Raw genomic sequence first — 14,183 nt, 5'->3', positions numbered from 1 at the left:
CTTCCTCCAGTCCACAAACATGAATGATGGTCTTTTGAACTTCAACAGCCTCTGCTGCCACTGCCTCTTGGCCACTGTGCAGCTGCTCCAGCACATCATGACACAGGAACTCAGGGTGCTCTCCACCACTCACCTGTAGGAGTTTAGTATATTGTACTCCAATTCATCTGCTTTCTTTCTATAATTAACTAACTCATTCACTGTAGAAAAGTGAGCAAGTTTTCTACAAGTGAGGCCTTCAGGAATTTCACTGACTGAGCCAGCATGGAGTCTGACAAACTGGTGATGGCTGAACAGTTGGTCACTGTTGAACACCAAGACACCAGAGGAAAGTACTGAATGACAGAAACTTGCACAGCCCAATCCAGAATATCAATAATATTGATAAGTTGTTATCAGTATGGGATCGATACTAGTATTTTGATACTAGTATCGAGTCAGAGTCCTATTTAAAATTGTATTTTATTTTTGTATTGTAGTTTGTCAACACTTCCTCAAAACAGATTTTGTTTTGTTCTGCTCTGAAATGACAATTTTTGGCATTTTGTTCATTTAGGAAAATAATGCATCCAAACTCCTAAAGGTCACGAGTTTCATGATATTTCAAACTTACATAAAAAGTTTAAGTTTTAAACTTTTGCTTCCAGAATTAGACATTTAGTTTGCATTCTGCCTGTACCCTCAAACCATGTGCTGAGAGTACAATGTCTGAATGCCTGTAGACAGGTACAGTGTGTGAGTACCTTGCAGGTGCATTTGACGTTTGGTTTTCTAAAAGTCAGAAGTTTCATGATATATCAAACTTAAATAGAAGTATTGGCATCAGTACGGTTCCTGTAGTTGCTTGGCATCAAATCAACACCAAAATATGTAGTATCACACTGTTAAGGAAAATGATTATTTAATGCTAAAAATACACTTAATCTTACGACATGTGTAAAGGGATAGCCAACACTTTATTTGGAACAGTTTTCTGTTGAACATTTGGGAATTCAGCTGAAGAAGCAGATAAAGCAGGGCCTTTTCCTCCCCCGTTGACACAGAGCAATAAAATTTACAGTCCAAAAGGGGTCAGAGACTTCTTGGCGCCTCTCGGCCAGGTCGGACGGAGATGGGCACGAAGTGGTCCGACAAAAACCAGACATCTTTGCCGTAAATCAGGGAGTCCTAACTTTCTTTGGGGGGCCGAAGCAGGTCTCTGATTGGTCGAAGAGCGGAACGCCTACTTTGCATATATTGAAGTGGGGAAACGCCTACTCAGTATAAAGTTACATGTAGCGCTAAAATAGGGAGAGTTTTTTCCATCTTTTTACTCCACGTTGGGCGCCTTTGTCTGTCTTATGTGTTTTGTGTTTGTCTGTCTTCCCCTTGTGTGTTTTTATTTTCATGAGAAAATGCATATCTCTGTATCTCTGCAACTTTGTTGTCGATGGCTTTGTATGAGATTAAAACTCCGTGATCTGTGACGTCAACACGTTTTGTTGTTGTTTCGTTTTTAGCAGCACGCGGTTGCAGGACGCTCACGGAGAACCCCGCTCGACCCGGCTAACAGGAGGAAAAGGAGAGCCATGTTTTTTCCAAAATTTAAGCTAACATAATAACTTTTCTCCTTAACAACACACATCTAAAACCATCCAGTTGAAGCAGATCTGTGTTTATACACTACACACTAGTGGGGTTGTGCAGATCTGTAAGTCAGCCACCATCCTCAGCAGTCCTTTAACATTTGCTCTGACATTTGCTCTTGCCTGACTTCAGCAACAGTGCCTAAACACTTTTATGCTGTTGTTTATATTTTAATAAGGTCTTCATGTTCAAATCAGACAGGGGGAATACCATTCTGCAAAATACGTATGTCTAATTCTGGAAGCAAAAGAAAGATCATTATTTATTTATTTTTTCTTAAATTCATGATTTGTCTTTCTACAATAGTTTATTGAAATGTACGTATTTATTTATTTGCACTGCCTTCAAAAGTTGCAGTTTTTATTTTGTTGTGCTCTCTTGCATAACAACATAGGATTCTTATTTTTATTCTGATGATGCACCACAATGTGGCAGTCAAAATATTGACACTCTTGTGTACTTTTTTATATGACAACAAATATTTAGAAGATAGTGCCCTCACTGCACAAGAGAAAAATAACACCCTTTTGGCCTCCATATAAAAACACTAAGTGTGATTCACACCAGAGCACTTCAGTTCACTGGAAGTGAACCAGACTTTGTTTCCTTGAACAGCAGATGGATGATTTGTTTAAGCAGATTGTGTGGTTTGAAAATGGTCAGGAGAGAAAATGACATCTCTATGGATACATTTCACTCTTTCACTCGTGTTTTTTAATGCTGCAGTTGTCATCTTACATAGAGAACAACAAGCTTTTAGCTCCTGTTTTACCTAATACTCATTCTCAGGCTTTACCATTATGTCGCTGCCAGGTGGTGTAACTGCTTGCTGTTACCTGAATGGTCTGGTGTGTATGAAGACAACCATCCAGAATAAAGCCATAAAAGCACACCAGTCTGGACTTTGTCATCTGCATCTGACGTTTGCTGCCACCTCCACTGTGAAAGATGGAGGTGGCAGCATTTTGCTGAGCAGGATGATAAAAACTATTAATCGGAATGGGGAGATGGGGTTAAAAGGGTTAAGTCTGGAAGAGTGGGTTAGATCAGAACATGTTCATGTTCCGTACTGGCCTTGTGACATCACAATAAAATAAAACATAAATTAATAAAATACAAATACATTGTTTGTATTAGTATATGCACAAGGATATCTTGTATGTATTTGTTTTGTGTATAAAAGTCAATGGAGTAAAAATATCTGGGTCACAACGTTTACCCGAAGGCTACACGGGGCAAGGACCGGACCCGATACCTGGAGCGACTTGGGCGAAGGACGCTCCAGGCCAGACAAAGGAGACTGCCAGGGTATACAGACGCCGACCCGGTGAGACGTTTCCATATTCTTCTTTATTTTTTGGACATAGACTGATGAAATGTATGGGCCCCAATGGCATTTTTTATGTGTGTGTGCTCGGATCCTTATTTTTTGAGCTCATAACTGCGGACTTTTCGTTGGACAATTATTATTATTGAAAGGTCTCCTTGTTTCAGAGACTGTGTTTTAGATTTGGTTGGGTGTTGTTTATTTGTAAAGTAATAATACGGAGATTCCAGTGGAACAACTGATTTTTGTTTATTAAATATAGCGTGCCACTCCCATCCGCACTCTTAAACTGACGTGTCCGATCGTTTTTTTTAAATTTATTACATTCACATCGTTCTTTCTAGTTTTTTTTTACGAAAGGCAACGAACATACTCATTTCTAAATATTTATAAAATGATTAAAAGAACTCTCTTGAGCGTGTAGACGGAGATTCGTTACAACCTAAACCCAGCAGACAGTCTGTGGCATGACTTGAATATTAATATTCACCAAATCTCAGCTTCAGCTATATTTGCCACAATGGTGGGGGTACAAAGTATTCACTCAGAGGGGCTGAATATAAACTACAGTCCAGCAAGAAAAGATTTTTATTTACTACATTCAATTTTTCTCACAGTTACGCACTCCTTTGTTTACATCTATCAGTTAAAATGTTTAAAAAATTGTTTATGTATTTGTAGTAGTCCTGTGGAGAGTAGTAGAGGTATGTAATATTGCATTCTTTTGTATGGATCTGATACCAAGAAAATATTTGTCCAGTATCACCAATACAAATACACACTTTATATTTAAATTTGTTATATAATTACTGACCTTTAAATGTTTTTGTGGTTTTTACAGAATATGGACAAAATACACTGCTCAAAAAAATAAAGGGAACACTTAAACAACACAATATAACTCCAAGTAAATCAAACTTCTGTGAAATCAAACTGTCTACTTAGGAAGCAACACTGATTGACAATCAATTTCACCTGCTGTTGTGCAGATGGAATAGACAACAGGTGGAAATTATTGGCAATTAGCAAGACACACTCAATAAAGGAATGGTTCTGCAGTTGGGACCACAGACCACTTCTCAGTACCTATGCTGTCTGGCTGATGTTTTGGTCAGTTTTGAATGTTGGTGGTGCTTTCACACTCGTGGTAGCATGAGACGGACTCCACAACCCACACAAGTGGCTCAGGTAGTGCAGCTCATCCAGGATGGCACATCAATGCGAGCTGTGGCAAGAAGGTTTGCTGTGTCTGTCAGCGTAGTGTCCAGAGGCTGGAGGCGCTACCAGGAGACAGGCCAGTACACCAGGAGACGTGGAGGAGGCCGTAGGAGGGCAACAACCCAGCAGCAGGACCGCTACCTCCGCCTTTGTGCAAGAAGGAACAGGAGGAGCACTGCCAGAGCCCTGCAAAATGACCTCCAGCAGGCCACAAATGTGCATGTGTCTGCACAAACAGTTAGAAACCAACTCCATGAGGATGGTATGAGGGCCCGACGTCCACAGATGGGGGTTGTGCTCACAGCCCAACACCGTGCAGGACGCTTGGCATTTGCCAGAGAACACCAGGATTGGCAAATTCGCCACTGGCGCCTTGTGCTCTTCACAGATGAAAGCAGGTTCACACTGAGCACATGTGACAGACGTGACAGAGTCTGGAGACGCCGTGGAGAGCGGTCTGCTGCCTGCAACATCCTTCAGCATGACCGGTTTGGCAGTGGGTCAGTAATGGTGTGGGGTGGCATTTCTTTGGAGGGCCGCACAGCCCTCCATGTGCTCACCAGAGGTAGCCTGACTGCCATTAGGTACCGAGATGAGATCCTCAGACCCCTTGTGAGACCATATGCTGGTGCGGTTGGCCCTGGGTTCCTCCTAATGCAGGACAATGCTAGACCTCATGTGGCTGGAGTGTGTCAGCAGTTCCTGCAAGATGAAGGCATTGAAGCTATGGACTGGCCAGCCCGTTCCCCAGACCTGAATCCGATTGAGCACATCTGGGACATCATGTCTCGCTCCATCCACCAACGTCACGTTGCACCACAGACTGTCCAGGAGTTGGCGGATGCTTTAGTCCAGGTCTGGGAGGAGATCCCTCAGGAGACCATCCGCCACCTCATCAGGAGCATGCCCAGGCGTTGTAGGGAGGTCATACAGGCACGTGGAGGCCACACACAATACTGAGCCTCATTTTGACTTGTTTTAAGGACATTACATTAAAGTTGGATCAGCGTGTAGTGTTATTTCACTTTTATTTTGTGTGTGGCTCCAAATCCAGGCCTCCATTGGTTAATAAATTTGATTTCCATTGATGATTTTTGTGTGATTTTGTTGTCAGCACATTCAACTTTGTACAGAACAAAGTATTCAATGAAAATATTTCTTTCATTCAGATCTAGGATGTGTTATTTGAGTGTTCCCTTTATTTTTTGAGCAGTGTATATTGGCATCTATAAAATACAATGATAACACATTAACATGAGTTGTGTGTATTTTCTCTAAATAAAGTGCAAAAAATTTCCATTTGAGACCAAATAAAAAATATTGAGGTAGAGTTGAGAAACTATAATACAAAAGAAATGGAATCTCAAACTAAAGTATAGATTTTAACACACTGGTATCGACCCAATATTGATACTTTGGTATCGATATAATTGATATATTGGATCGATCCGCCCACCTCATGGAAACTGAAAAGTTTTAGAGGTCTGAATACTTTAGCAAGGCACCTTTATCATCAGGGAGCAGACATAAAGATTAATTATATAGATATGCTTTTATTAGAAATAAGACACATTCATATTGTGCTCTGAAAACTGTACATCAACAAAAAAGCAGTACTGGGAAAATAAAAAGGGGGGGAAGGGGTGCGTGACCTGGAGATGGGTAGGGGGGGAGGATCTGTTTTGGAGGTAAGGATGGCTTCATGGGGATATGCGGGTGGGGGGGCGACAGAGAAACACAGATCTGAATGACTCAGTGGTGATATCAAAACACACAGTTACATAGCGATACAGAACACTTGTAGTCCAGTACCCTGATGAGTCAGGGGAGAGGGTGCTGGAGGGGAGCTTATCAGTATCAGAATAATCATGTTCATATTCATAATAATGAGAACAACTATCCTCAAGCACAGTAAGAAAGATATTTATAGGCTAAAATCCATTCTGTAGAACTCTGTCGAAATAATTACAATGCTATACATCAGGACTCCAGGTGAGCCTTGTGCTTTCCCTCTGTGCAGCTTGCACGCACACACACCGCCTGATGACCTCATTGGATGTCATCATCGTCGACCAATGAGTCAAATATAAGTAGAGCGCGTACTAATAATGCGCTTCTCAGGGCACACACACACACAAACACCCCCCCCCCACACACAGGGTCCTTTCGGTTCACTTTTCCAGACTGCCAACATGTTAAGCTTGGTTATTCTCAGGGTGTCTTTACTTTATGAACCCCAAGTAGCCAGGCTCCCACTGAATGATACGGGCCAATCAGAGCCAGCAGCCCACACATGCCCCGCCCACACCAGTCTCTGAACTCTCCCTGCTTTTTGTCCTCCGTCAGGTCACAGTCTTGTTGACCTCGGCATGCTCCAATCACAGTACCAGATCGGTACTGAGGAGCGGGTTGGGTCCGGTCCAGGTCCTTAAACCCAGCTTAGTGTCACTGAGAGGCAACTGAAGCTGAGCTTAACATCAGCCTCCATCAGGACAGCCTCAATATTAGCCAAGAGACACATCAGGATTATTACATGGTAACAGTTGAATACAGGGGGAGCATAACTATGCTGTTTAGAACATCTGGATGATGCACACGTAGAAGCACGCCGTCTCTTGTTATGAGTCAGCTCACTGTTGTCCAGACAGTCCACTTTTCCGCCACAATAAAGTATCAAATGAAACAAAAAGAGACACCATGTTCCTCTTCGCTCCAAACTCCAATTTCCAACCCTGTGAATCTAGTCCTCAGCCCTTCTCCAATTTATGTCCCTGCAGAGGAGTCTACTTCATTTTGTGTTGACCATGGCAGTGTGCATGAGGGTGCGTGTGTGTGAGTGTGTGGTGACAACACTGAAGATGGCAGGGAGCCGTAGGGTGTGAGGCCTTGGTCAGAGGTCACACTTCCGTCTGCAGGTCCATGATCTCCTGACCCACCAGGGGGATGGTGGCGCTGCTCTTCTCCCACTCCACTGTCTGCAGCTCCAGGGGCGATGCCGCCACCGCTTCCAGCTCCTTCCTCACCCAGGAAGGGGGCGAGTGGGGTTTGCGGATGCCCTCCCATGCCCTCTTACTGGGGGTCTGCTGCTTGTCCTGCAGAAAAGGACACAATAAGAGAACTCGCCTTTTTTTATTTTAGTTTTTTTTATTTGAGAAACATTTGAATAAAGCAGAAGTGGCCAACTCCAGCATCCCAGAGCTGGCGTCCTGCATGTCTCAGATGTGTCTCTTTTGGAGCATAGTTAAAGTAATGACTGAATCTGGTTCTCAGCATGTCATAAGGTGCTGTAGATGAATCATTCATTTGGTTCAGGTGGGAAAGAAGAAAACAGGCAGGTTGTCGGCTCCTGTACACTGATGGTGGCCTGAAAGTTACTTCATAATATAAACTCAATATAAATTACATCAACTTAAGGTTTCTACTTTAATTCTTATGGAAAGTGCAAGAAGACTGAATGGATTTCATGGTTTTTTGCTTTTTGTAACTAAATGTTTCAGATTATCTCACAAATTTTACCATCAGACAAAGGTAACCTTTCTTTTAGAAAAGAAAAACATTTGCAAATATTTTATTTATTAAAGGAAAATAAATATCTACACCAACCTGGGGCAATATATTGTGGACTATAGAAATTCAGGAACAGATGAAAAACAAAGTCAATAACATCTATCAATTTGGAAAGCTGTTTGTAACGGTTCAGGATTCCAGAGAACCTCAGTGAGATCGGCTAAGTGAGCACAGAGGAGGCTAAAGCAGCGACTCGTCCAGCAGGTCTCAGACAGCTGATACATGCTATTGCTTTTACAAATTATTCACAATCAACACACATTATGACTTTATTTCTTTTCTGACAGTAACCCCAATGAAATACTGCTGATCAAAGGAAACACAAAGGCCCTTCTCACAACCCCCCAAAACCCTTTTTATTTTCTCCCAGACTTTTAGGGCAGCTCTGTGGAGAGACAACATCAAAGTGGATTTTTTTTCCCTTTTTTTGGGAGGTTTGAGTAACAGGATGCACACTGTTCCAAACGGTGGAACTACTGGTTTTCACAAATACCAAGGTTGGTTTCTATATGGAATTTAACTTTGGCTTTTTCCCCAATAAAAGAAAGAATAATCTGAAAACAGGATTTTATTTTTAACTCAGGTTGTCTTTGACTGATGGTGGCAAGGAAGCAAAAACAGAAGAAACCTGTTAAGAGGCAAATACTTCTCACAGCACCATAAACCCATTTAGCAATACTGTCGGACAGGATAATAAATGCATCTTATCTTAATGAAAATGGTGGTTATGGAAATTAGAGCTATATTTTTGAAAAAAAAAAAAAAACAACGACAACCCCCCACCCCCCTTTTTTTTTTTTTTACAGTGAATCAACTAAAATATGAATAAGAAGAAAAGCATATGTGCTTTCCAGTAAAGGAGCTCAATGCAAGCATGAAGTGGCATGAATGTCCCCCCCCCCCCCCCCTCTAAACCTCCTTTTTCCTTGTAAAGTCAATTCAACGAAATTCTACAAGTGACGTAATAAATTGGTTGATAATGAAACAGGAGAAGCAGAGAGGCAGTGCTGGTTGTTTGGCTGCTGGTGTCATTAAGCATAATGACCATGGGCTCCTTGCAGGTTTGTAGAGCCCTAAAAGCTCAGGGCGTCAGTGGGGTCACACTTCTAACACATCAGTTCCACAACAAATATAAGAATGTTTAATATGTTGTTTTGATTTCATGTTGTCTATACAGTGTAGAGATATTTAGCATAACATTATGACCTACAGTACTTGCTAGTGTGTTGGAGCAACTCTGAGGTGAAACTCCTTGAAGTTCTGGAAGAGGATCGGTTTGTTTGTCCACAACATCCCACAGAGGTTGAGTTGGCCTGAGATCTTAATGTGCTGATATTCTGACACCTTTCTGTCAGAATCTTCTTTAATACTCTGAGCTACACTCCCTCAACTGGGCCTGCCTTCATTCCTCATGTGCCTCAATGGGCCTTCATGAAGCTCCATTAACCTTCTTTAGTAGATATTGCACACTGCAGAACACGGACACCAGACAACATCTGCAGGTTAGGAAATGTGGTCATGATCTGCTCCCTTTCAAACTTGCTCACATGCTTATGATATTTTTCCTGCCCTAATGATTGAAGAAGATTGTACATTTCAGGAGGAACAGGGCTAGACCAAACCCTACTTCCAAGTGGAGGTGGTTGAGGAATATAAATACCTCCAGTCTGTTATCTGGACAACAGACTGGACTGGAGACGCAACACTAAAGCCTCTGTAAGAAGGATAGAGCAGACTGGACTTCTTGAAGAAGCTAAGATCCTTCAAGGTTTGCCGCAAGATGCTTCAGATCTTCTATCAGTCTGTTGTTGAGAGTGTCATCTCTTCATCTGTCATCTGTTGGGACAGCAGCATCAGAACCAAGGACATAAAAAGGCTCAACAGTCTGATAAAAAGACTGGTTCTGTTCTGGGAATGACTGTGGAACCTCTGCAGATGATGATGCAAAGAAGGATTTAACATAAAATCAAGAAAATTAACCCTGACCATCCTCTTCAGTCAGAGGCTTTTTACAGGCTGCTACAGGAGATCTTTCCTGCCAACAGCCATTACTGTCTTCAATAACTCTTTGAAGAATTTGAATTAATATGAGTTACAACTTTTATTTTCCCTTTGGGATTAATAAAGAATTTTTGAATTTGAAGGTCTACTTGCCACAAAACTGTTATTATGAGATAATTAGTGTCCATTCTTCTCTCAGTCATAATGTTATGCCTCATTCATGTATGATCTTAAGAATTACTCTTTAGCAGAATGATGCAGTTATTTTAAATTTTATGTTGATAGTCTAAAGTTAAAAATAAAGCTTATCTGTGAATCCTTGAGAAAATTGGCATGAAAAAGAACTGAATCTATTTCAGTATTTATATAAAATGAAAAAACTAACATACCCTTTACAAATCCATAAAGAAAGATTAAATGAAATTTGAAACAAGGTGGGCATATATAAGGCAGTTACAATGAACAATTAATTAATTGCATGATAAAATAAGGACAATAATTTCCATTTTGAGGATTAATATTTTTGAAGGGAAACTCTTTTACAAAAACGTCATAGTCAATTTTATTTATGGCTTTGGTTGTGTGTTGTTTATACTACATTTATATTTATTGATTCTGGTTATGTTTTATTATCCCTGTTAAGAGTGTGAAATGTTCTGTACAAAATGAAAGCTCATTAATCTTTAACAGAGTGAACTTGCATTATTATGCCATTATCAATCTATTTCTTGAAAATGATGTCAAACAACAATATTATCATTTATTGCAATAATTTTTGAGACAATTTATGATCAAGCAAAATTTATCATGACAGCAATAGTCATATATGCTTGACCCCTTGCTTTCTATGACTCCTCCAGGTCTACTCTTTTTCTTTCAGGTTTACATCCTAATCTTTTTGTTGACTTGAATGGAAGAGCTTGAGCTCACGTACACAGTTAATTTTTTTTCTTCTCTGTTCTTAAAACTGCAGAAAACTCAGAAAGGTCTTGAAGACTGTAAAGTGAAGTTACCTTTTTCAAATAAAAAGATATTTTAGAAAATAACATTTAACACTTCATTATTATAATAATAATAATGACAATATATTTTTAAGTACATTTAAATTTGTTTTTTGTTAATCACTGAATGTCAGGGCTGTGTACCTGCACCTTTGGAGGGGCAGGGGCTTAAAGTTAAACAGGGGCACACTGAACAAGATCTTAAAACACCATATAGCAACATAGCAATAACTCATAATAATCAAGAATCTAATATTTAATCGGATCATATTGTATCACTGTCATCATGCGGGGACAATGCAAAGCAAATTTACTCTAGGTTTTCCCCAACAGGTATAATGTTGCTTTTTCTGATGCTGTCAGAGCTGGAGGGCTGTGTAGACTGTAGTTGTTAAACAGAGGGGAGGAGAGATTAAGTTTGTTATGAAATAAGTAAATTCACTGCTATTTTACTAAATAAACCCTAATAATATCCCAGTGTTTAATCTCCATAGCAACCTGGCTGCAGACTGCTTTAAAGATCAAAAAAGCTCAGAGGGGTTAACTCTACATATTTTTCAATGTTAGCACCTCAGAGATCTAGAATTGTAAGACTGAGAGATAAATTATTTTCATTAGATTTTGTCATTCAACAGGTCTTGAGAAACATCCATGCATTGAAGTTTAGCTGATTACTACAGCAGTATTTTCATAGGTCTGCCTAAAAAAATCTATCAGACTTCTACTGAAGGTCTAGGGCCGATATAAATGCTTGAATTGTAACACAGACCACAGACCTAAAACTTTAGCATTTGGTTATTAAGAAACAATAAGTATTTAACAATACTATTACATTTTATTTAATGGTTTCGTCAGATATAAATTAAAAAATAAATTGTACATTTAGGATTTAATTCTAAAGTTTACTTTGTAAAAGTGCACAGAATCATCTTGATAGTTTGGTTGTTGTCTTACCATGGCTACAATCTGAAGCTATCTGTAATCTTTGTGTTTGGACTTGGTTTGTTTACAAATACATCACAGCAAATAGCCAAAAATCAGTGGTTGATTTTAAGCTTGGCCAATTAACCTGGTCCCTCTCTCACAGACTTCACTAAATCTATATTTAAAAACCTGTTGGTGATGTTGATGTTCTTAGTCAGAATCTGATTTAGGGCCCTTGCTTCCTGCTAAGGCCCCATATTACATAGGGTCGGCCCTGAATGAAGAGGTAGTCGCTGCTCTGCACATCTCTGTTAGATGCAAGAAACTAATAGGGAGTTTTTATTTATGAGACACTAGCACTGACAGACCTTCAGGCTTCAGAGGCCTTCAGAGAACATCTGCATTCATCCTGTGTAAATACTGCAGGATGCTATAGATGAACTGAAGGGGTTCTAACCCCTGCTTCTAACCTGTGGATGTGTCATATTAAAAGGGGCAGTTTAAGAACATTTGCCACACTTTTCAGATTTTTTATTGTTTTGAAATAGATTTGTTTATATTTAAAAACCATGCCTTTTCCTCTCTTTCCCTAGTTACACACTGTCTGTGTTGTTCAATAATAAAAAACATCTTAATAAATTTCTACTGGCAGGTTGTGGTTGTTGTATGACAAAATGAAAAGCACTATAATCAGATCTCCACACTCAGCATTTGGTATTAATGATAGTGCTACATATGCTCAACCACAGCTTGAAGCCACCGTTCATTTATTCTGATTCTAACACAGAACGATAAACCACCATATTTCGAACCAAGGCATTGACAGTTAAACAGGAGAGCTAGTGTCAGTGTTAATTTGTGCTAATGGTTAGAGGGAAAGGGAAACATTCAGTATAGCAGAGGGGAAGGAGCAGAATAAAATTAAACTGTTTACACTCATGTTGGTCTTGTCGCTGCCGGTAGAGGACACACTCCATCTTTTGGCAGCTTTGGCATCAACAGGTGGAGACTCTCTATCCTTGTCTGCACTTTGAATCTTCCTGTTCAGGTCCTGAAACATGTCCTGGTGCCGTTTCCGGGTGTGCATTATTTTCTACACAGGAACATCGCACGTTACGTACAAGTTTAATAGAACAGACTACCATCAGTTCTATGTCTGCTTTCTCTGCACATTAAACGTTCCTACTCGCACAATACTATCAGTTCTGGAAATAAATGTAGTTTAAAAAGGTAGAAGTCTTTAAAACAGACATCAGGCTTTTTGGTGTAAGTTTCAGAATCTCTATAGGAAGCAAAGAAACTACAATTACCTCAAAGTCAAGCTCTGCATAGCGTGATTTTCGTCTCTGGGGGGGAGATGAGACAGAGAGATTAAAATTCCTTCTAGATATTGGAGGCCTTGTGAGCAGAAATACTCAAGTGTTTAATAGTGGAGCTCCACATGAACCGCTTTAGAAAAGGTCTTCCTGGGCTTAGGAGGAGTGAGTCATGGGGGACGAAGCGAGCTCTGCTGTTGGTTATTCAGACCCCGCTGGCACGAGTTTTCAATAAACAGCTTGTGACCGAATGACCTTTAGGTCAGCTGTCCCTGAGAGCTGAAGGAAGGCCTGACCTTCAGGTTGCCCGTTTCCTCTGGCAGCTGCTGCTTCACACGCCATTATGGAAGTGTGTTTTGCCCCGGAGTGAAAAGACACCAGCAGGCAGATGTCTGAGCCACTTTGTGCTGATCGGCGTGGCGTCTCATCCACATGCTGCTGTCTGTAGCACGAGCTCACAGAGAACTAACCTTTTTACAGATGCTCCTCTAACATGGGCCCAGAGAAGCTTCTCATTACCAGTGGAAGCAAGCAGCTGTGGTATGCATCAGCTCGGAGATGACCGAAGTGATGAAAACGTGAAATGTTTTGACAGCAATTAATGATACTTCTAAGTATTGGAATGATTATTCAGTTTAATAATGTTTGCCTCATATGGTGATCATAGCTGGGAATCCTTTCTCACGCTAACGCTGTGTTGGTTAAAAGAGGCACAATAAATTATTCCAGAAAGCAATTATAGAACTTAATTGTTCCTTCAGCTGCTTGTATTAATGATTAGTTTATGTTTAATAACAGATGCTGCATCATTCATGACTGATGCAGGAGAAACAATAACTTGGTTAAAGTTAAATGCTGATTTCTCTGGATTATGAGGCAAAAAAAATGAAAAAATGTGATGAAAGGATGATATTTACAGTGTTTACATTATACATCTTGCATATTATCGTATTTTATTGAACTAACCCCATCAGACCAACAGAATCATTCTGAACACTCCAAGCATTTGGTCCACTGATCCCATCTGAAGATTTTACATAGTCACTCAAAAAGCTTATGACAATAAAAATATAAAAACAATGTCTCATTTCCACATTCATGTGTGTTCAGTCAGGATTTCAGTATAATCTGCTGATTACATGCCTTCCTCATAAAGTACATGTCTTTTCTTTCTATAGAAGTGATATTTCATCACATTTACAT

The 14,183-nt window shown here is 40.1% G+C and overlaps 1 protein-coding gene across 7 annotated transcripts in view; it reads right to left on the bottom strand.

Moving 5' to 3' along the window:
• Nucleotides 1-5,704: 5,704 nt before the first annotated feature.
• Nucleotides 5,705-14,183, bottom strand: part of adgrb1a (adhesion G protein-coupled receptor B1a) — a 179,673-nt gene continuing 171,194 nt past the window's right edge. For 6 of the 7 annotated variants that reach the window (XM_032558860.1, XM_032558864.1, XM_032558862.1 and 3 more), the window contains 3 exons: nucleotides 12,975-13,010; nucleotides 12,599-12,757; nucleotides 5,705-7,263 (listed from right to left, as the gene is read on the bottom strand). In XM_032558860.1, the coding sequence (XP_032414751.1) occupies nucleotides 7,069-7,263; nucleotides 12,599-12,757; nucleotides 12,975-13,010 (390 nt within the window). In that variant the 3' untranslated portion in view covers nucleotides 5,705-7,068. The remainder of the gene's footprint in view (nucleotides 7,264-12,598; nucleotides 12,758-12,974; nucleotides 13,011-14,183) is intronic. The other variant, XM_032558866.1, reaches the window with a different exon arrangement.

Source organism: Xiphophorus hellerii, chromosome 3 (assembly GCF_003331165.1).
Source record: "Xiphophorus hellerii strain 12219 chromosome 3, Xiphophorus_hellerii-4.1, whole genome shotgun sequence".
Taxonomy (NCBI): Eukaryota; Metazoa; Chordata; class Actinopteri; order Cyprinodontiformes; family Poeciliidae; genus Xiphophorus; species Xiphophorus hellerii.
The sequence above is the reverse complement of the archived record's forward strand: the minus strand, read 5'-3'. Positions and strand labels throughout refer to the sequence as shown.